At 45.0% G+C, this 23396-nt stretch overlaps 1 protein-coding gene across 1 annotated transcript in view; it reads left to right on the top strand.

The window, feature by feature from the left end:
• GRK7 (G protein-coupled receptor kinase 7) overlaps window positions 1-23396 on the top strand; it is a 41557-nt gene that overhangs the window by 2014 nt on the left and 16147 nt on the right. Inside the window, exon 2 of the mRNA XM_004003290.5 lies at window positions 161-598. Coding sequence (XP_004003339.1) covers window positions 161-598 — 438 coding nt within the window. The remainder of the gene's footprint in view (window positions 1-160; window positions 599-23396) is intronic.

The following is a 23396-nucleotide window of genomic DNA, read 5'->3' as shown; positions in this document are numbered from 1 at the left end:
GAACCCTCTCACTCACAGCTTTCCTTTCCTCAGAAGCCTGCCATCTTGCCACCTTGATTGACTGGTTTCTGCCCCTCCATCCTCTGTATCCTCCACTTCCTTCCTCTCTCCACTGCTGTCTATTTCTACCTCTTCTTTTCCCTTTCCTTCTCTCCTTAAGGTATGTGCTGTCCAGGTGAAAAACACCGGTAAGATGTATGCCTGTAAGAAACTGGACAAGAAGCGATTGAAGAAGAAAAACGGTGAGAAAATGGCTCTCTTGGAAAAGGAAATCTTGGAGAGGGTCAGCAGCCCGTTCATTGTCTCTCTGGCATATGCCTTTGAAAGCAAGTCCCATCTCTGCCTGGTGATGAGCCTGATGAATGGTGGAGACCTCAAGTTCCACATCTACAGCGTGGGTGAACCAGGCCTGGACATGAGCAGGGTGGTCTTCTACTCGGCCCAGATGACCTGTGGCGTGCTGCACCTCCACTCCCTCGGCATCGTCTATCGGGACATGAAACCCGAGAACGTGCTTCTGGATGACCTTGGCAACTGCAGACTGTCCGACCTGGGGCTGGCCGTGGAGATCCAGGATGGTAAACCCATCACCCAGAGGGTGAGTGAGCCTCCACTGGCCCAAAGGTGGGCCACAGAGTCGGAGAGGAAGGGAGAAAGCTGTCCTTTCCCAGGGCAGACAGAGCCTTGGACTTAATGCTTCTAATTTTCTTGTTCCTAAACCCCTTGTGCTGTCATTTGCCTCAAGTGGTGTAAGAGGATTAGCTTAACTGGCTCTTTGAGGTCTACTTTGCTCTCCTCTCATTGGAAGCAGAGGGCAGCCTTCTCTGTGAATTGGAGGTGATCTGTGCCTTCACCATAGATGGCAAGAGCTGAATCCATAGCCAGGAGCTAGGTATGTCCCACCCATAACCACCTCCCTGGTGCCATGTTCCTGAGTCGGTAGAGCCTTGGTTTCCTCTTCGGGAAAATTTTAGGGGCTGGACCCTAAAATTCCAGGACTCTAAAAGGTAAAATTTAATAGGATAATAAATAGAAGAAAACCCAACACTTAGCACATTAAATATCTCCCTTTCCTGTTGAGTCCACATGGAGAAATGTTTTACATTGGACAAAGGTGAAATTTTAAATGAAAAGATATATACAAGTCAACAAAGGCAACTGATGTTTATTTTGATCAGTTTGGTCCAAAGAGACTTGCAGAGAATTCTTTGATTAAAAAAGGGATTATAAGAATTAATCAATTATGTTAAGTGATCAATACAAAAATCTCTCGAATTCTGACAGGTCTTTACTGTTGAGTTTCTGTGCACAAAGATGGGAGAAGTCCCAGGAAGATAAAGGCTCAAGTCAGGTTCTTAAATATGCACTTAAAACTTTGTTTCTACACAGTCTCCAGCTTGCAAGGCGGAGAGGACAATCAGGCAAGGAAGTGAGAAAAATCATGGCAAGTATGGGAAACTGCAGGTGATTTTATGTGGCTGTAATGGAAGGAATGTTGACAAGAGGTGTAGGGCTCAGATCATGCAAAGGCATTGGAATTCTTTTCTTGTGAGGGACACGAAGCTATTGAAGGAATTTTTAAAAAGGAATAACATGATCATTTTTTTTAAACACCAGTTTGATCGTAGATGGGAGGCAGGGGAGCTAGCATATGCAGTGGAGGAGGAAGAAATGATGGCGCCTGTGTAAGACATTAGGATTGATGACATTGACACTGAAGTCGCTCAGTTGTGTCCGACTCTTTGCGACCTCATGGACTGTAGCCTACCAGGCTCCTCCGTCCATGGAATTTTCCAGGCAAGAGTACTGGAGTGGGTTGCCATTTCCTTCTCCAGGAGATGTGGGCAGACGCTTTACCGTCTGAGCCACCAGAGAAGTCAGTAATTCAGAGCTGCTGGAAAGAAACTTGTTGGGATTTCAGGACCAGCTGGGTATGAGGGTGAGGAACGGGGAAGGTCCCTAGCTCCAGTGACTAGAAGGAAGAAAACAGTTATGGGAAAGCTGGAAAGTTGAATTGTGAGTGTAGTATATACAAGGCTCTTCTATGACAGGCAGGTGCTGTGACGAAAGGTCTGAGTTAGACATTGGAATTTGGAGTCATCATGGCTTGGGAAGCAGCAGACACCACTGGGTTGTTTGAGAAACAGTGGAGGAAGAGGACCAAGAAACAGCAACGTGTAGGGGGTGTGGAAGAAGAGGGATGTTGAAGAGGTTAAAGAAGTAACCTCTTCAACCTCTGTTGAAGATGAAAATGGCAGAGTCATTGGAGCTGTATCAGTTAAGTGTTGATTTCACTAGCGATAATAGAAAACCCAAATAACAGTGGATTAAACAAGAGAAAGGGTTCTTTTTCTTATGTAACAAATAGTGTAGGGATAAGGATGACTGATATTAGTTCTGCAGCTATGGGATAACGGCAGAAATCACATCTCTGTGATTTTGCCCTTTTCCGTGTGTTGCAGAATGGCTGCTCTAGCCCCAACCATCAAGTCTAGGCGGAGAAAGGAGGAAGGGTCAGGAGTAAATAGGGATGCCCACAGCAACTGAATATATCTCCTTCTAAGGAACTTCCCCTAGAAGGCCCATCTGACAGCTTCCATTTAAATCTCATTGACTAGGACATTCATCTGGCCACCCTACCTGCAGGGGCAGCTGATAAATGACTTTTTTTGTTTTTGCTTTTTTGAGAGGGAGAGAGGAGTTCTAGTTACTAAGGAAGGAGAGCAAGTAACTACTAAGGGATGTGGAGCAAGTAACTGGCGGCCTCTGCCACAGAAGCCAAAGAAAAAGAGGATTTAAGGGAGGAGTGAGGTCTGCACTGCCAAGTGCTGCCAAGGGGTCACGCAGACTGTAGGGTCTGACAATCTGGAAACCACAGTGTCCTCAGGAAGAGAGATTTTCAAGGTCAAAACTCAGATGGCAGAGGTTGGATTGACCTGGAAGTAAAGAGTGAGATGAAGGAAGGAGCAGGATGGAGTTTTAAGAAGGAAGACTGGAGATTTAGATGCTGAGACTAGAAGCAGAAGAGAGGACTTCCCTGTCAGTCCAGCGGTTAAGATTCTGCACTTCCAAGGACAAGGGGGCCTGGGTTCGATCCCTGGTAAGGGAACTAGGATTCTACATGCCTTATGACCTAAAACAAAAAATAGTGGGGAAAATAAAAAAGAATCTGGAAAGAAATTGCTGGTCGTGTAGGAAGGAAAGAGGCTGAACGACAATGGAGAAATCGAGAAGGCGGTGGAGAAGGATGGAGAACTTCAGTATCACTATCTCCTAAGTAGAGGTGGAGGAAGCAAGAATATGTGGAGGAAGCAAGAATATGGGGAGGAAGCAGAGTGTTTGCCTCCTTGGGACTTTACTATGAAAAGAGAAACATCATGAATACATGTCTATCAGTGCACAAAAAATCAGAAGCGTATTACTTCAGTATATTATTTTGAATTTGTATTGCTGATTATGCAGAGAGGAAGTGTTCCTTCTGAGCGTCCCATGTGCATGCCTCATGCTGACTGGTGGCACCATCTCCACGTGAAGGATGCTGAAGGATGAGGAGACACATAGCTCAGTCTCTTATAAATCCCTTCTCAATCTTCCTCCAGCTCTGTTCATGGGCCAAGAGAATATTTAAGGACAGTTCCTCCTGCATCCAGCTTTCTGGCTCTTTTGGAACCTGCAGGAAGCTTTTCATGCCTCCTCAATATTGTCCACTATAACGGAGGCAGTTGATGGAGTTTAGGGCTTCCCGGGTGGTGTTAGTGGTAAAGAACCTGCCTGCCAGTGCAGGAGACATAAGAGATGTGGGTTCAACCTGGGTTAGAAAGATCCCCTGGAGGAGGGCATGAAAACTCCAGTATTCTTGCCAGGAGAATCCCATGGACAGAGGAGCCTGGCAGGCTAGGATCCATAGGGTTGCACAGAGTCAGACACAACTGAAGCAACTTAGCATGTGTGCACACAATGCCTAGAAGCCTCTCACCCTTTTGCCTTTTCTGAATCCCTCTTTGTCCCAAGAGACCAGACTTCTGGGTTTAGACCACTTGCCCCATCCAAGAAAGTTTATGCCCTGGTCCTTGGACCTGCCTCTGAAGCCCAGGGGGATTTTCAGGAAGGATGGAGGGGAAAACAGGGGTCAGAGAGAAGGTTTAGAAAGCCACAGAAAGAAAGAAAAAAGAAAAGCGTTCCTCCTTCACTGTTTACTCCTCTACATAGCTAAGTGAAACTTCTCAGTATCCTACTTACTGTAGTTCCCACACAATAACGGGGCCCCCAAGTGGATTTTAAATCATTATACTCACAATCCATTTCACAGAAGAAATGAAAAGGAACATATTTTATACAGCTTCTGTAACTAACTAATGTTTTGACCTCAAGAAACCATGTAAAGAATTACTGGGTCTTCCCTGGTGGTGCAGTTGCTAAGACTCTGCACTCCCAATGCAGGGAGCCCAGGTTTGAGCCCTAGTCAGGGAACTAGGTCCCACATGTCACAGCTGAAGATCCTGCAAGCCACAGTGAAGATCGATGATGCCACATGCCCCAACTAGAACATGGTGCAGCCAAATAAAAACAACGTTTTTAAGTACAGATCTCACCATATTCCCAGAGTATGATCAGCTGAATGAAGGTAGAACTGTAAGGAAAAGTCCTGCTAAATTTTTGCATAAATGTAAGGAAACCCGCAAGAACATTTCAACACCGATTGGATCCTATCAAAGGAAGGAAAGCATGTATCATTTTGCCTTACAGGGAAATTGCATTTGTGAGATAATTCTATAACGTGGTTTAAAAAGACTTTGAACAACACTTGTGCAGAGCTGAAGGAGCAAACTGAAATGGTGAGGCATGCAGCGTAAGAAGTGAAGCGAGTGCCGTGGACCTCAGAACAGCGTGTGCACTTCTATCTAAGGAGGGAAACCACTCCTCGTGTCCAGTGGCCACACTGTGCGAACAGAGATCCAAAGCTCTGGCTCTTTTTTCTTTAATATTTATTCACTCATTTATTTATTTTGGGCTGCACCAGGTCTTTGTTTGCTGCACACAGGCTTTCTCTAGTTGCAGTGAGGGGGGCCACTTTCTAGTTGCAGTGCTCAGGCTTCTCGTTGCTGTGGCTTTTCTTGTTGTGAAGCAGGGACTCTGAGCTCACAGGCTTCGGTACTCACGGTGCACAGGTTTAGCTGCTCTGTAGCATGTGGGATCCTAGTTCCCAGGCCAGGAATTGAACCTGTGTCCCCTGCATTAACAGGCGAGTTCTCATCCACTGGGTCACCAGAGAAGTCCCCTGACTTTTTAAAAGAGAAACTGACACCTGTGAATTTTTAAGAAGTCTCTTGCTTTTAAAATGGGGACATTTCATTAAAAAGAATGCATTTGAGTCAGTTCTAATAAGGTGGCTGAAACTGGAGCCTATTATACACAGTGAAGTAAGTCAGAAAGAAAAATACCAATACAGTATGCTAACGCATATATATGGAATTTAGAAGATGGTAATGATGACCCTATATGCGAGACAGCAAAAGAGACACAGATATGAAGAACAGTCTTTTGGACTCTGTGGGAGAAGGTGAGGGTGGGATGATTTGAGAGAATAGCATTGGAACATTTATATTATCATATGTGAAACAGATCGCCAGTCCAGGTTCGATGCATGAGACAGGGTGCTCAGGGCTGGTGCACTGGGATGACTCAGAGGGATGCGATGGGGAGGGAGGTGGGAGGGGGTTTCAGGATGGGGAACACATGTACACCTGTGGCGCATTCATGTCAATGTATGGCAAAAACTACTACAATATTGTAAAGTAATTAGCCTCCAGTTAAAATAAATTAATTAATTTTTAAAATAGATAAATAAAATGAGGACAATTAATTCAAAATGAACCCAAATCATAAACTAACAACAACAACAAAATCCTGGTGAGATTAATCACACTAGCTGCCATCTGTATTCACGGAGTTTGTTATCACATTATCCATGTTTGACAATCTCTGAATATAAAGTTCAATATAGATGCTCTGAAGGCCACTATATCTTAAAGGCAAGAAAAGAATGTGATATGCACCTAGTATTGAAGATTTTTTTCAACAAGAAAATGGCATGACCAGAGTGATTCTTCTTTTTTAAAAAGTTTTATTGAAGTATATTTGATTTACAATGTTGTGTTAATTTCTACTGTATAGCAAAGATGTGTGTGTGTGTGTGTTCTTTTTCATATTCATTTCCAGTGTGGTTTATCATCAGATACTGAGTATAGTTCCCTGTGCTATAGTTTATCCATCCTATATGTACTAATTTGCATTTGGTAATCGCAAATTCCCAGTCCTCCTTTCCCCCACCTCACCCTCTTGGCAAACACAAGTCTATTCTCTGTGACTGTGAGTCTGTTTCTGCTTTGTAGAAACATTCATTTATGTCGTATTTTAGATTCCACACATAAGTGATATCAAATGCTATGGTATCTATCTTTCTCTTTCTGACCTTTTTCACTTAACATGGTGATCTCTGGGTCCGTTCATGTTGCTGCAGGCAGCCTTATTTCATTCTTCTTTACGGCTGAGTAATATTCCATTGTGTATTTATACCACATCTTTTTTATCCATTCGTCTGTCAGTGGGCATTTATGTTTCTCCCATGTCTTGGCTACTGTGAATAATGCTGCTGTGAATATAGGGGCATGTATCTTTTCAACTTATAGCTTTGTCTGGGTATACAGAGAGATTCTTTAAGAAGATGATTAACAGCATATATGATGGATTGAAGTATGTTGAATCACTGTAATAATCCCCACATGAGGTAATGAGAATTGAAGTATGGCCTGGGCTCTGAACAGCCTTACTTCCAGAGTTCAGCTCTCTGGCTTCACCTAAGTTCCATCAAGACCCACACGTGTGTTTATTTCTCTTAAATCATGGCTGTCTTCAGTGGAAGGGGGAGATTATTGGGGGAATGGAGCCACTTCTAGAAGGTGATGCCCTTTGTCTAGGGGGTCCCCTTTGTTGCGGGTAACTGGACAATGATTTAGGAAGGAAAGGTGAGGATAGTTCTGCCCGAGTCTGAGAAAGACTGAGGCAGACATACAATGAGAGGCAAGGATGCTTAAGAGCACTGGCTGGAATGCAGAAACCCTGGCTTCCGGTCCCAGACCTATCCCTCACTCACGGAGTCAGCCATCTCAAGCAGGCCCCAGGACATCCTTAATCGAAAAGATTTCATGAATCTATGAGATACTCTTTGAATTATTTATAGGAAAAGACTCATAAACTCAGAAGATGAACATATGGCCTACATTTTACTATGACTTACTGGGCTATCAATCAGGGTTCTTAAGGAACAAAGCGAAGTTACTTAAGAAAATGAAATTAATGGTTTTCATAACTGAGAAGCCTAGCAGTTTGGCCTGATCCAGGGTCTGAGCAGTGTCACTGAAAGCTCTCCCTCTGTGTCCCAGCTCTGCCCTCCTCGATATTGGTCTCACTTTCACTCTCAGGGGCTCCTACGTGGAGGCCACTGGCAGCTCCATGCATATCCTAGCAACCAAACAATCTCATAGAAAGGGAACAGTTCTTTACAAAAGGTCCTTCAAATTCCCAGGGAAGACTCTCAATGGACAACTCAAGTTACATGCCCAATCATATCCAAGTCCACCGGCCAGGACTAGGTCTCTGTTCTCAGGAGCCAGGGAGAAGTTCTGTCCTATATAAATATCAGAGACAGAGGAAAGTGTTCTTCAATGGAAAACAGGGATGGAGGGACTGCCCTGGTGGCCCATTGGTTAAGACTCTGCACTTCCAATGCAGGGATCTTGGGTTTGATCCCTGGTTGGGGAATGGAGATCCCACATGCTGCACCACAAGGCCAAAAGAAAACAAGAAAATAGGGATGGAAGAGAATGGGAATGGAATTCAGATAGACAGAAGCAGTGGATGCCCCTAATAACTGCACGATGGTTTGGAAACTTTCTGACCTCTTAATTAAGTGATGACGGCATCTAGATAGAGCCTTTGCAAAAAGATGTTACAAGGTAGGGGCTATTATTAGCTCCATTTTACAGATGGAGAAGTTGAGACTCAGGTTAAGTTACCCATCCAAAGTCACATTGCTCGTATGTGAGATGAACCCAGTTATGCCAGATTCAAGAGCACTTACAGTTTTGACTCCACCTTGTCAAATTCACAGCCAGGGCAGAATGTTGCCTCTGGTTTGTAATGCTGTAAAATACCCTCCACTGAATAAAACTCAGAATGAGTGTGTGTGATGACGTATAACTTCCTGAGTCTGGTCTGACATGTACACCAATCTCAGGCCTAGTTGAACCTCTGATGGAGTTAAGACTTTGGAAAAGGAGCCCAACCTTTACAGGGAAACGTGTGACTAATATTTCAGAGTCAGCCTCCCACAGCCCAACACAATATCATTAACCGTGGTCCCAGCCACTGTCAGTATTCACCTATAATAAATGTGATAAGCACTCCAGCCTGTTTTCAGCTGACATTCACATGCACACATTAAAACTAACTCTTGGCAGTTTTAGAGATACGAGGTAAATATAATAGGAAAATCAGGCGGTGGGGCTTGTGCTAGGACTTTTCAAGTTCAATGTTGTATGTGGAGAACAATGACCTTCAGATTTTAAGGAACATGAGTCAATCCTTAAAACTTGCTATTTTGTCAGGAATTAGAATGAAATTAGCACAGTGACCCAAAAGCTCGTGACATGTTTGGTTGCCTTGCCCTACCTCTGATCAGTTCTTCACACTCAGAAGGATGATGGGTGACAGAGTTCCAGCATTACGTTTATTTTCTTAATATTTATTTATTTGGCTGCATCTTAGTTGCTGCATGTGGGATCTTTATTGAGTCATGTGAGATCTTTCAGAGAAGGCAGTGGCACCCCACTCCAGTACTCTTGCCAGGAAAATCCCATGGACGGAGGAGCCTGGTAGGCTGCAGTCCATGGGGTTGCTAAGAATCAGACATGACTGAGCGACTTCACTTTCACTTTTCACTTTCATGCATTGGAGAAGGAAACAGCAACCCACTCCAGTGTTCTTGCCTGGAGAATCCCAGGGATGGGGGGGCTTGGTCGGCTGCTGTCTATGGGGTTGCACAGAGTCAGACATGACTGAAGCAGCTTAGCAGCAGTGAAATCTTTTGTTCAGGTGCATGGACTCTCTAGTTGTGGCATGTAAGCTCAGTAGTTGTGGTGAATGGGCTTAGTTGCTCTGTGGCACATGGGATCTTAGTTCTCCTACCAGGGATCACCTGCATTGCAAGCTGGATTGTTAACCACTGGACCACCAGGGAAGCCCTAGCTATCATATTTATTTTGAAGCTCTTATTGTGTTGAATAAAATGCTAGGGACACACTAAATAAGTCATTTTTTTTTTAATTTTTATTTTTACTTTATTTTACTTTACAATACTGTATGGGTTTTGCCATACATTGACATGAATCCACCACAGGTGTACATGAGTTCCCAAACAAGAACCCCCCCTCCCACCTCCTACCCCATATCATCTCTCTGGATCATCCCCGTGCACCAGCCCCAAGCATGCTGTATCCTGCATCGGACATAGACTGGCGATTCGTTTCTTACATGATAGTATACATGTTATCATCCCACCCTCTCCCTCTCCCTCAGAGTCCAAAAGTCTGCTCTACACATCTGTGTCTCTTTTGCTGTCTCGCATACAGGGTCATCATTACCATCTTTCTAAATTCCATATATATGTGTTAGTATACTGTATTGGTGTTTTTCTTTCTGGCTTACTTCACTCTGTATAATCAGCTCCAGTTTCATCCACCTCATTAGAACTGATTCAAATGTATTCTTTTTAATGGCTGAGTAATACTCCATTGTGTGTATGTACCACAGCTTTCTTATCCATTCATCTGCTGATGGACATCTAGGTTGCTTCCATGTCCTGGCTATTATAAACAGTGCTGTGATGAACATTGGGGTACATGTGTCTCTTTCTATTCTGGTTTCCTTGGTGTGTATGCCCAGCAGTGGGATTGCTGGGTCATAAGGCAGTTCTATTTGCAATTTTTTAAGAAATCTCCACACTGTTCTCCATAGTGGCTGTACTAGTTTGCATTCCCACCAACAGCGTAAGAGTGTTCCCTTTTCTCCACACCCTCTCCAGCATTTATTGCTTGCAGACTTTTGGATCGCAGCCATTCTGACTGGTGTGAAGTGGTACCTCCTTGTGCTCTTGATTTGCATTTCTCTAATAATGAGTGATGTTGAGCATCTTTTCATGTGTTTGTTAACCATCTGTATGTCTTCTTTGGAGAAATGTCTTCTTAGTTATTTGGCCCATTTTTTGATTGGGTCGTTAAATAAGTCATTTTAAAAAGATCTCTGAGTGTGTTTCAACTACTTGAAACACAGCAACAAAGACCCAGCATTGCTGGGTTGACAACTATATATATCACAGCCCTTATGACCCTGCTCCAAGTATTTTTCTCTTTGAGAATTTGCTTCTGAAAACCACACAGGACAGGCATTCTGGTTACTTTATTGTCACATGTTGGTCTCCACCAAAACTCCCTCAAAAAAACAATAAAATAAAATAAGGCAGAGAGTCATGAGCAAAAAGAGACATGATTTCTTGCCCTCATGGAGCTTACAGTCTAGTGAAGGAGACAGAACTTCATTTCACCCAATGAATGTAACATTTCAGTGATGACAAGTGCTGTGAAGATGTGGTACATGGAGCTTTTCAGGGAGGATTTGTTAACATGTGAGACTCTGGGGCTTCCCAGGTGGCTCAGTGGTAAAGAACCTGCCTACAATGCGGGAGCCACAGGAGACACAGTTTTGATCTCTGGGTTGGAAAGAGTCTCTGGAGGAGGGCATGGCAACCCACTCCAGTTCTTTTGCCTGGAGAATCCCATGGTCAGAGGAACCTGGCAGGCTACAGTACATAGGGTCACAAAGAGTCAGACATGACTGAAGTGAGCCCACTCGCATGTGAGACTCTGAGCATCAGCCACAGGGGAAATACAACTTACTGACATCAGAAAGAAGATAGAAATTCACTCTGCAAAGCAGTTTGGGTGCTGTCTTGGTAGGCGTCACTAGAAATTGACTCAGAAACAGATTTCCATGTGGGGGATTTATCTATCTATTTTTCAAAATTTTATTGTTTGTTTACAGCAACGCTGGGTCTTCGTTGCTGTGAGCGGGCCACTCTCTAGTTGTGGTGTGTGGTCTTCTTATTGCAGTGGTTTCTTCTGTTGCAGAGCACTCGCTCTAGGGCGCAGACTCAGTAGTTGTGGCCCACAGGCTTATTGCTCCGAGGCATGTGGAATCTTCCTGGGGCAGGAATCGAACCCGGATCCCCTGCATTGGCTTCTCAATCACTGGACCACTAGGGAAGTCCCTGGAAAGCCTTTGAAAGTGTTTAACCAAAGCAGGCAAAAAGTTCAGTATTCCGTTTTGGAACCAAATCACTTCATCTGAAGTGAAAGCAGATCAGAGGAGATTCATGTAGATTGTGGTTGTTTGCAATCCCGGTGAAAGATGATGGCAGCTCAGCCCACGTGTGTGGTGGGGTGGAGGGGGGTGTGAGGGGTAGTCAGAGCACAATATTTGATTTGGAAAGAGATTCCAGAATGACCTGGCTTCAGTAATGGTTTGGATGTGAGCTAAGGGAGAGAGGGGGTCAAGGTGATTTACTAGGTGAGGTCATGTCACAGGTACTGACTTGGCCCCGAGTACAGACAAATGCCTGTCTTCGTGAAGTCCAAGACAGGGAAGAGACCATCAAGCCACAGGGCAGTGACAGTACAGCGGGCAAGCTGTCCCAGTTGGGCGTGCAGGAAGGTCACCAGCCCCACCATGTAGTCAGGAAGGTCTTCCGGGAGGAAATGACAACCCAGGGCAGACTTGCAAGGCAAACAGAAGTGAGCCAGGTGAACCGAAAGGAAAGTGGGCTTGGCACAGGGCTCAGCATAGGGTGGTGGTCTGCAACAGAGAGGGGTTTGGGCCCCCAGAGCATTTTGAAAATGTCTGGGGACTTTTTGGTCATGAAGGGGGATCTGCTACTGGCTTCTAGTGGGTAGGGTCCAAAGAGGCTGTGAGCATCTTACGATGCGCAGGACATCCCCTTCCCCTCCCTGCCCAAAGAGCACCCTCCATGTCCATAGTGCTTCAGTGGACAGCCCTGATCAGAGGCTTAGGGCTCAGCCACAGAACAGACTGACTCTGTAGCTGCCTCGAGTGTGAAGTCACAGGGTGTGAGGGGTGACACCAAGTGCAACTGGAAAATGGGCGTATGTCAGGCCTCAGAGGGCTGGAGGAGTCGGACAAGGGCATTCGAACCCAATGCCAAGGGTACTGGGGAGCCACTGAAGATTTTCAGGCAGAGAAGTGACAAATCAGCCTTGAAAGTACAGTCAGGAAGAGGGAGTTGAAGGTAAAGAATAGGGGAATGCAGTGTTCATCAGTGAAGTCAGTGAAGTCACTCAGTCGTGTACGACTCTTTGCGACCTCATGGACTGTAGCCTATCAGGCTCCTCCGTCCATGAGATTTTCCAGGCAAGAGTGCTGGAGTGGATTGCCATTTCCTTCTCCAGGGGATCTTCCCGACCCAGGAATCGAACCCGGGTCTCCCGCATTGCAGGCGGACACTTTACCATCTGAGCCATTCTGGAAGCAGTGTTCACAGTAGTACTATTTACAAAAGCCAGGACACAGAAATACCCATCAACAGTCGGTTTAAGAAGTGATGCACACACACATTTATATATGTATATATACACACATATATTAGAATATTACTTCTCCATACAAAAGAATGAAATCCTGCTTATACGGGGAAAGTAAAAAATAATATGGGCTTCCCTGATATCTCAGACAGTAAAGAGTCTGCCTGCAATGTGGGAGACCTGGGTTTGCTCCCTGGGTTGGGAAGAACCCCCGGAGAAGGGAATGGCAACCCACTCCAGTATTCTTGCCTGGAGAATCCCAGACAGAGGAGCTTGGCGGGCTGCAGTCCATGTGATCACAAAGAGTGAGATACAGAGAACAAACCTGTAGTTACCAAAGGAGAGAGGAAAGGGAATTTGGCAGTCTGCATGGCTTGGTGTGTGGAGAACAGGTTGGCCCTGCGTCTTCCCTGGGGACTGGGCAGGCTGGCACATTGTCTGTTGAGTTGTGGCTGTGAGGAGAAAGAAGAGCCGTGAGGTCTGCAGCCTGCAGCAGGAGGGGGCTGTCTCACGAGATGATGCAATCCCGAGAACAACCAGTTGCTGCATCTTCTAATTTAATGTAGACATAGGTTAGAGGCTCAGAGCATCCTTTCAGATCAAGTGCAGCTGATGAAATGCGGTCCACAGGATCAACGAGATGGAAGGACAGTGAGTTTGTCAATCTGGTTCTGCCATTTACTATGGCTGCTGTTTATAGAAGCACAGGCTGACCCCACACCTGGGGCACCTGGCCGTGGGGAGAGTGAGGACTGACAACCAGCCAAGCCAGGCAGACTGCCTTCTAATTGGCCCAGACTTGCCACGTAGGCTGGTCTCAGCCCTGCACTTAACCCCAGGCAAGTCATGCCTCTTCTCTGAGCCTGGTTAATACTGCTCGCCTCTCAGACTTGATGAGAAGATTAAGGTAGATAAATGCCTAGCAGAGATAAGCCACTTGGTAGGCGCTCAAAAAATGATTGCTATGATTATTCTACAAGAAGCCCAGCACCGAACCCTCTGTCGTGATCCTCACTCTTGCACTGTTTCTGCCTCACTGGAAAGGCAATGGAGCTGCTCCAGGGACCTTGGCTGCTGTGCTTCTTCTCTGAGGGATGCAAAGAGCCAGCAGGACTCCAAGGCTGCAGCGGGGCGGGCAGTGGGTGAAGGGCACAGCTCGCCTGGAAGCTGAGCCCAGCAGGCACACACCATCATCTTGCTTCCTCACAGCCACGTGGAGCTTTGTGATTTTATTCTGAGCCTTTTAGAGGCATCATGGAAAACAGGCATCAGCCTGCCACTGGACAGATTCACAGAACGTGAACCCACCCAAGGACACACTCTAGTGGAAGAACTAATGCTATTGATCTCTGATGATGTACCAGGCTCATCTTTCAATTTGATGGAGTCTTAGAGGCTTCTGGGTTTTCTGTGTGTGTGTGTGTGTGTGTGTGTGTAGCTGCCCTGCCTACAGGACCAGCTTTGGCTTGGTCGTGGCTAACACCTATTGAGGGTGTGAAAGGTGCCAGACTTTGAAAAAGCACTCAGTGTGTCTTACGGTTTTAATCTTCATCACGATCCTATGAGATCAGGGCTGTGAAGCTCAGAGAGGTTGAGTAACCGGCCTGGGGGTGACCAGCTGGGATGTGCACTAGAGCTGACTGACGCCAGACTGTATAGGTGCAGGATTCGTTCTTGCAGGGACCCCTTTTCTGGATCCCCTCCTCCCAGGGCTGTCGGAGAGCAGCAAGGCCCCTCTGATGAGGTTCCCGCCCCGGCCCAGGAAGTGGCTAGCAGAAAGCAACAAGGCAGGCGGACGAGGAACAAAAGTTAGGCCGGCGGCGATCTGGAGGCTGCAGCCGGGGGCGCTGAGCACACAGGGCGGGGCCTCGGAGCAAAGTCCCCTGGGGTCCAGGGCCGCATTCCTCCGAGGTCTGCAAAGGCCACCGCTTAAAGGCGCAGAGGAGCAGCTGGGAACGAGAACAAAGCGGCCGGGCCCCCCTCGGAGGAAGGAAGGAGTGAGCCCCAGGAAACAGCTGATAGCGCTAAGCTCAGCTTGTTTTTTTTCCTCTGCTCAACAGTTCTCCTGCCACGGCAAACAAAAGATGTACATTCTGATTCCCTCTTCTGTTTGGATTGTGCTGTCGAGTGGATCTGGTCTGTGATAAACTGGGGGGAAGAGGATCCGCGGGCGGTTTCTTGCTCCACTGGCCAGTTTGCTGGGCCATCGCGAGACGCGGAGATAGCTTCTTTGACCGCCTCTTTGTCCCGCGCGGCTCAGTAAATCCAGCCCGGCCTGGCCGCACCCGGGGCCCCGCAAGACAGGCCTTTTTTTTCCCTGATGGAATTGAAGATTGCCAACTTTGCAGGTTCACTGGGAACTGGCAGTGACCTTGACCTTCAAGGACCTGCACGTACATACGGCACGCGTGCTTGGGGGACACACTATTTTTATGGACCTGTAAAACTATTAAGAGAAGAACTATGCCCTCTCAGCCCCTCTGAAAGTCCACTCCCTGTTCTCATCACCGCGGCTGAGGTCACAGTTCACTCCTGCCCAGAGCCACCCTTGGACTAAGTGAGCAAATTCCGCCCAGCCTGGACCCAGCCACTTCGCTCTCAGGGGTCCAGGGGTGAGAGTGACAACAGCTGCAGGGGCAGGGGAAACCAGCATCCAACAGCAAGAGCAAGGCAGGCAGGAGGTGTCCACACAGGTCCCCACAAGCCGGCTGGGATCCTGATGCTAGCCTGGGGTGTCCACCTTCCTCCAGGTCTGGATATCTGTAGGTGACGGGTGGCCCTGATGGGACTAAGCAACCCACATGTGATGACGGTGGCAGATGCACCCCTGCTGCCCGCTTGCAGGTGGGTGGGGGTTTGAACCTCCCTCTGGCTTCCCTGGTGGCTCAGTGGTAAAGAATCTTCCTGCCAATACAGGAGACATGGGTTTAACCCCTGGGTGGAAAAGACCCCCTGGAGAAGGAAATGGCAACCCACTGCAGTACTCTTGCCTGGGAAATCCCAAGGACAGAAGAGCCTGGTGGGCTACAGTCCATGGGGTCGCAAAAGAGTAGGACAGGACTTAGCAACTCAAGAACAACAACTGGCTTCCTGAACCCTATGAGGTCTGATGCTTGATATCCTGAACGCTGGGCATACTGTGTTTTGCCTACCAGGTGTTGACAGAGTGAACCCATCCAAGGGCACTATAAAACCATAGCAAAACAAAACAAAATGAATCAAAAGAAGTTAAACTATACACAAAAACCTCCACTGAGTCCTGTTGCTGCTGACACTTGGGTGATCCCTGCAGCCCTCGCGATGGCGGTTCTGGTCACACGGACTGAAAAAGATTGTTTTGATGCCATAGAGACTGATGTGCGGGGGCCCTTTGTAACTGCAGGAGTTAAACTGAGCTGCGAGAGGTCAGCGTGGCTGGACCCTGCCCCGTGCTGTTTGGCCCGATCTCTCCTCCCACCCCGTTATGAGGAGGCAGTTCACATGCAGAAGACAAATGGCATAAAGGGCAGGCAATTAATTTTTTCAGCTGGAGGCTGTGATGGAATTTGGGTGCTTAGACTCTGGCGTGCACTGCTAATTCCATTCTTCTCCTCTGTGAAATACCTCCACTCTGCAAGGGGGTGGTGCCCTTCAAAATTCCATCACTGATATTTTCTGCCTTTAGGGCCAAGAGGTAAATTCATTGTTCAGTCACTGAGTCGTGTCCAACTCTTTGCGACCCCATGGACTGCAGCATACCAGGCTTCCCTGTCCTTCACTATGTCCTAGAGTTTGCTCAAACTCATGTCCATTGAGTCAGTGATGATATTTTCTGCCTTTAGGGTCAAGAGGTAAATTTAGTGCTGAAAATTATTTGGAATGAGTCTGAGGTTACCCTGCATACTATTTATGCTTCAAAACACCAAAGAGCTATAGTGCCAGCTGGCCGATTCTTCCCTTATTTCCTGGAGAGGGAGCAACGTGGTCCCAGCATGGTTCAAGGTCTGGTTCCCCCCACCTAGCAGCCTCTGGTGTGGAGCAGCCCAGCCAACCTGGTGAGCAGAAATGCAGGCAGGGAACGGAGAACTTGCTGGGAAAAGGGGAAGAGACAGAGCTTAAGCAAGAATGGACCACAGTGAAGACTTAGTACTTGGCAGATGGGGAGAGGGAAGGAGGATACTCTAGAGGGAGAAAAAGAAATCCTGAAGCGAACTTGGAAGAGTAAGAAAAAGTTACCTCAGTCATTTCCACAGAGGCAATGTAATGTAGTCTGTGTGTAAATCTTGGGTGGGTGACCTTGGGCAAGATTTAACCTCTGTGGTTTAGTTTTCCACTCTGCAGAATGGGCGATAAATTAGTCTCTATCTCATAAGGTTATCATGAAGAGTAAATAAGAAATTCACAGAAAGCATTGGAGAAAATATTTAGCGAGTAATAAACACTCAATACCTATTTCCCATTATTATTAATATTTCCAATTTTTCTCCCAGCATGTGTCTCACAATCCTTTGTTCAGGACTGGCATATGCTCTCCACTTTTACCCTAAAGCTTCTACCAATCAACTGATGTTTATCCAGTGTCCTGATTAGTGATTTTAATCCTTCAAGTCACTTGCCTCTGAAATCTGCTCATTGGAAGCTTGCCACACACAGAGCAAGCTCACAACAAATGTAACCAAGTAGAATTTACCCATCATCACCATCTGAAATGCAGTAGGATGTGGTTTATAGTCATTTTTTATGCCTCTCCCACCCCGGCTCAAGAGATTGAACAGAGAGAATCCTGCCCCAGGAACTTATAGCCCAACTCAGAGCTGTAGAGGATGAAGTGCTACACACAGGGAGACCTTTAGCGGCTTTCCATCTCAACACCCATAAGGAGAGCAAGCAGACTGACACCTCTTTTGTGGGGTATTAGAGAATCTCCCTCTGGGGACACTGAACAACTAACAAAAAAGGTCTACAGGTGAGATCCTTGCTGACATGGCTTGGCATAATCACCCTACAGTGAAATCCAACAGTTGACAAGCTTTTGTCAGCTTTTTGGTCACACTGTTAAGCATAAACAAAGATCGTTTGTCACTTGAAACAAATCATCCAAAATGAAAGACAGTGCCAAAACAAACAGAAGAAAGAAACTCGTAGCAAACAGGAGCAATTCAGGGAGTGAAAAAGAACGTTTTTTAAAACCTACAATGCTTATCTTTGAGATTTAAGGGAAGATATTGCATCCATGAAACAAGGACAGATGCTGTAAAACAAAGAACATTCAGAGAAGAAAAAGGACATTTCGAAATAAAATATGTGTAAATATGTCTGCAGAACAGCATGGATAAATCTCAAAAAAACATTATGTTTAGAAAAAAGAGAAGTCAAACACAAAGAAGAATCTATCTTACAATTCCATCTATATGAAATGCAAGACTAATTGATGGTGACAGAAATCAGGAAGTGGTTGCCTGGGAAGCCGGAAGAGAAGGAACCAGAAGGGACACAAAGTAGCTTTCTACGTGAATGGAAATGTTCTTTATCTGGTTTGGGTTCTATTTGCGTGAATGTAGTCAGTTATCAAAATTTACTGAACCAATAGTATAAGATCCATGCACATTATTCTGTGTTAATTATGTTAATAAAAACATATCTGCAGAAATGAAAGTTCAGTAGAAGTTTCTAGATCTAGCTATCAACTTACAGGAAACACAAAGTACAGAGAAACATGTTAAATGACATCACAGGAATGTAGTTAGCGAAGTCTGACTGTGGGAAACTCTAGAGTTTAACCAATATTTTTTTCTAATAAAAACTTGCAAGGGTGGGTGGTGAGGAGAGACAGAAAAAATTAATTGTCACAGAGATTTAAGAGACATATAATCAATCACATTGTGTGAACCTTGTTTGAATCTAAATTTAAACAAACTATTTAGAGGCCAAGTTTACTGAACAATAGGGAAAGTGTAAACATGTCCAGATATTTGATAATATTCAAGAATTATTGTTATTTTTAAAGTGAGATAATGGTGTTTGTAGTGGTTTGGGTTTGTTTGCTTTTTTTTTTTTTAAGTGACCTTTATCTTTTAAAGATTCATAGTGAAATACTTCAAATAATATCTGAGTTAGTAGAGTGGAAGGCAATGAGAGTGAGTAAAGACAAAAGAAACAAGACTGATCATGTGTTGATAATTGTTAAAGCTGGGAGTAGAGTACACTGGGTTTATTATTCTAGAGTCTTTTCTTTAGTGTGTGTTTGAAATTTCCCGTTAATAAAGTACTTAAAAAAAAAATAGGAGAATTAGAAGAAAAACTGAGCAAGTCTCCCAGATTAAAAAAAGGAAAGAAAAAGACAAAGAGATGGAAAACAGAAGCAAAAGATAAGAAACACAAAGAATAAGTTCAGATTTAAAGAGAGAGAGCAGGAGAGAGAGAAGAAAGAAAATGATCAAAGAAATTATTTTAGCAAATTTCATGATACTGACCACTGTTAGTTTCTAGACTGAGAGGCCAGCCAGTAGCCAACATGGGATGAAAAATACCCCACACCAAAGCCTATCTATCATAGAGAAATTTCATGAATGGCTCACAAACCTCACACACTCTGACAGTCTTCACTGATGCCTCCTTTTTCTCTCTCTCTTGGTCAGTACCCTGTTGGCACCCCTTGTAGGCCAAGTTGCTCCTCCACTTTTAGAACTGGATGAAACATCATACTTTGGTATGATGCAGGACCTGGTTTTCAGGGCGACTGCTAAGGGTCTGGATAACATATCTGGAAATATAGACAAGCTAGCTTCAGCGTAACTGTCTTTTTCTTTCATGCTTTAACAATTCTGTTTTTTATTATATTTAGTCATGATATAATTTCAAAATACAATTAAACATTTACATGTCAGAGAATTCAAAATAACATTTTCAAATTGAAATATAGTTGGAATTTCCCTCTTGGGCCAGTGGTTAAGAATCCGCCTGCCAATGCAGTGTACATAGGTTTGACCCCTGATATGGGAACTAAGATCCCACATGCCACAGACTGCTGAGTCCTTGGGCTGCAACTAGAGAGTAACCTCTGAGCATCACAACTAGAGAAAGTCCACACACAGCACTAGAGACCTAGCAGAGATTAAAATTAAATAAAATTTTTTTAAAAAATGAAATATAGTTGATATACAATATCATGTAAGTTATAGGTGTACAATATGGTGATTTTCAATTTTTAAAAGTTATACTCCATTTATGGACTTCCCTGATGGCACAGATGGTAAAGAATCTGCCTGCAGTGAAGTAGACGAGAGTTCAATCCCAGGTTCGGGAAGACCCCCTTGAGTAGGAAACAGCAACCTACTCCAGTATTCTTGCCTGAAGAATCCCATGACAGAGGAACCTAGCAGGATACAGTCCATGGGGTTGCAAAGAGTTGGAAAAGACTAAGCAACTAACAGGTCAGGAAGCAACAGTTAGAACTGGACATGGAACAGACTGGTTCCAAACAGGAAAAGGAGTACGTCAAAGCTGTATATTGTCACCCTGCTTATTTAACTTCTATGCAGAGTACATCATGAGAAACACTGGGCTGGAAGAAGCACAAGCTGGAATCAAGATTGCTAGGAGAAATATCAATAACCTCAGATATGCAGATGACACCACCCTTATGGCAGAAAGTGAAGAAGAACTAAAAAGCCTCTTGATAAAAGTGAAAGAGGAGAGTGAAAAAGTTGGCTTAAAGCTCAATTCAGAAAACAAAGATCATGGCATCTGGTCCCATCACTTCATGGGAAATAGGTGGGGAAACAGTGGAAACAGTGTCAGACTTTATTTTTGGGGGTTCCAAAATCACTGCAGATGGTGATTGGAGCCCCAAAATTAGAAGACGCTTACACCTTGGAAGGAAAGTTATGACCAACCTAGACAGCATATTCAAAAGCAGAGACATTACTTTGCCAACAAAGGTCCGTTTAGTCAAGACTGTGGTTTTTCCAGTAGTCATGTATGGATGTGAGAGTTGGACTGTGAAGAAGGCAGAGAGCCGAAGAATTGATGCTTTTGAACTGTGGTGTTGGAGAAGACTCTTGAGAGACCCTTGGACTGCAAGGAGATCCAACCAGTTCATTCTGAAGGAGATCAGCCCTGGGTGTTCATTGGAAGGACTGATGTTGAAGCTGAAACTCCAATAGTTTGGCCCCACTTAATGCAAAGAGCTAACTCATTTGAAAAGACCCTGATGCTGGGAAAGATTGAGGGCAGGAGGAGAAGGGGATGACAGAGGATGAGATGGCTGGATGGCATCACCGACTCGATGGACGTGAGTTTGAGTGAACTCTGGGAGTTGGTGATGGACAGAGAGGCCTAGCGTGCTGCGATTCATGGGGTCGCAGAGTCGGACACGACTGAGCAACTGAACTGAACTAAACTGAAGCAACTAACACACACACACACTCCATTTATAGTTATTATAAAATATTGGCTATAATTCCCAGTGTTGTACAATATATCCTTGTAGCTTATTTTATATTTAATGTTTGTACTTCTTAATCTCCTATCGCTATATTGCCCCCTGCCACTGGTAACCACTATTTTGTTCTCTATATCTGTGAGTCTGCTTTTTTGTGGTTGCTGTTGTTATAGCCACTGATTTGCTGTATTTTCTTAGATTCCAAGAATAAGTTATAGCATACAGGGTTACTATTGACTAATGGCAATGGGAGATGAGAGGGAGCTGGGCAGACAGATGTCCCTCTCCTGTGGTTCCTCCTTGTGACCTTTCTGGAAGAGTCTCATGTACCCATTAAACTAGCAGCCAGTGTGGTAACATCTGACATCACATTCCCCTGCCCCTCTTTCCTTTTTGCCCTGTGCATTCTTTTTTTTTCTATATAGTTTTATTTATTTTTGGCTGCGCTGGCTCTTCGTTGCTGTGGGGCTTTTCTCTAGTTGTGGTGAGTGGGCTACTCTTCATTGCAGTGGTTTGGCTTCTCTTGTGGTAGCTTCTTTTGTGGAGTGTGGGTTCTAGGGCACAGGCTCAGTAATTGTGGTACAGGTTTTAGTTGTTCCTCGGCATGCGGAATCTTCCCAAGATCAGGGACTGAACCTGTGTCTCCTGCATTGGCAGGCAGATTCTTTACCACTGGGCCACCAAGGAAGCCCTCTCTGTACATTCTATTATGAAAACTTTCAAACATAGAGAAGTTGAAAGAATTCACAATGAGCGCCTCTATACCCATTACCTAGATTTTACCACAGACGTTTTAAACAGCTTTCAGTTCAGTTCAGTCACTCAGTTGTGTCCAACTCTTTGTGACCCCATGGACTGCAGCACGCCAGGCTTCCCTGTCCATCACCAGTTCCTGGAGCTTACTCAAACCCATGTCCATCAAGTCAGTGATGCCATCCAACCATATCATCTTCTGTCGTCCCCTTCTCCTCCCGCCTTCAATCTTTCCCAGCATCAGGGTCTTTTCTAGTGAGTCAGTTCTTCGCGTCAGGTGGCCAAAGTATTGGAGTTTGAGCTTCAGCATCAGTCCTTCCAATGAATATTCAGGACTGATTTCCTTTAGGATGTACTAGTTGGATCTCCTTGCAGTCCGAGGGACTCTCAAGAGTCTTCTCCAACACCACAGTTCAAAAGCATCAATTCTTCAGCACTCAGATTTCTTTATAAACAGCTTTACTGAGATACAATTTATTTTTTTAAATATGCATTTGGCTGCATTGGCTCTCAGTTGCAACATGCGGGATCTTTTGTTGTGACACGTGGGCTCAGTAGTTGCAGCTCATGAGCTTACTTGCCCTGTGGCATGTGCAGTCTTAGTTCCCTGACCAGGGATCAAACCCATGTCCCTGGCAGGTTCTTAACCATTGGACCACTTAGGGAAGTCCTGAGATATAATTTAAATACCATAAAATTGACCCATAAAAAGTGTACAGTCCAGTGGTTTCTAGTATATTCACAGATATGTGAACATTATCACTGTTTTAGAATATTCTCTTCACCCCTAAAAGAAACCACCTGTCAATTAACAGTCACTCTCATTCCCCTTCTCCCAACCTTGCATGCATGCATTCCTACCCAGTTGCTCAGTCGTGTCTGACTTCTTGCAACCTTATGGACTGTAGTCTGCCAGGCTCCTCTGTCCATGGGATTCTCCAGGCAAGAATACTGGAGTGGGTTGCTATGCTCTCCTTCCTGACCCAGAGATCCAATCCTCATCTCCTGTGTCTCCAGCATTGCAGGCAGATTCTTTGCCCACTGTGCCACCTGGGAAGCTCTCTCCCAGTCTTAAACAACCACTAATCTATTTTCTGGATCTATGGAATCACCTGTTTTAGACACTGCATATCAATGGAGTCATACAGTAAATGGTCTTTGGTGACTGGTTTCTTTCACTTAGCATAATGTTTTTAAGGTTATCCATGTTGTAACATTTATCCATACTTTATTCTTTTTTATATAGTATTTCATTGTATATTATTAACATTTTATATGTGCTTTATCACCTGTGCATCCATCTATCCTTCCCTCTATGGATCCATGAATCCATCTTATATCTTTTATGTATTTCCCTTTTTTTAAGTCTTTCCACAAGTCTCATTGCCTTTGCCTTGCACACCTTTCAATACAACTCATCACATTATCACATGGCCTCCCTGGGAGCAACAGAGGCCGGGAGATGGAGTACTTAGCCTTCAGGCTCTACATAGAGGGACAAAGAGAAAAGG

This window comes from Ovis aries, chromosome 1 (assembly GCF_016772045.2).
Source record: "Ovis aries strain OAR_USU_Benz2616 breed Rambouillet chromosome 1, ARS-UI_Ramb_v3.0, whole genome shotgun sequence".
NCBI lineage: Eukaryota > Metazoa > Chordata > Mammalia > Artiodactyla > Bovidae > Ovis > Ovis aries.
The sequence above is the reverse complement of the archived record's forward strand: the minus strand, read 5'-3'. Positions and strand labels throughout refer to the sequence as shown.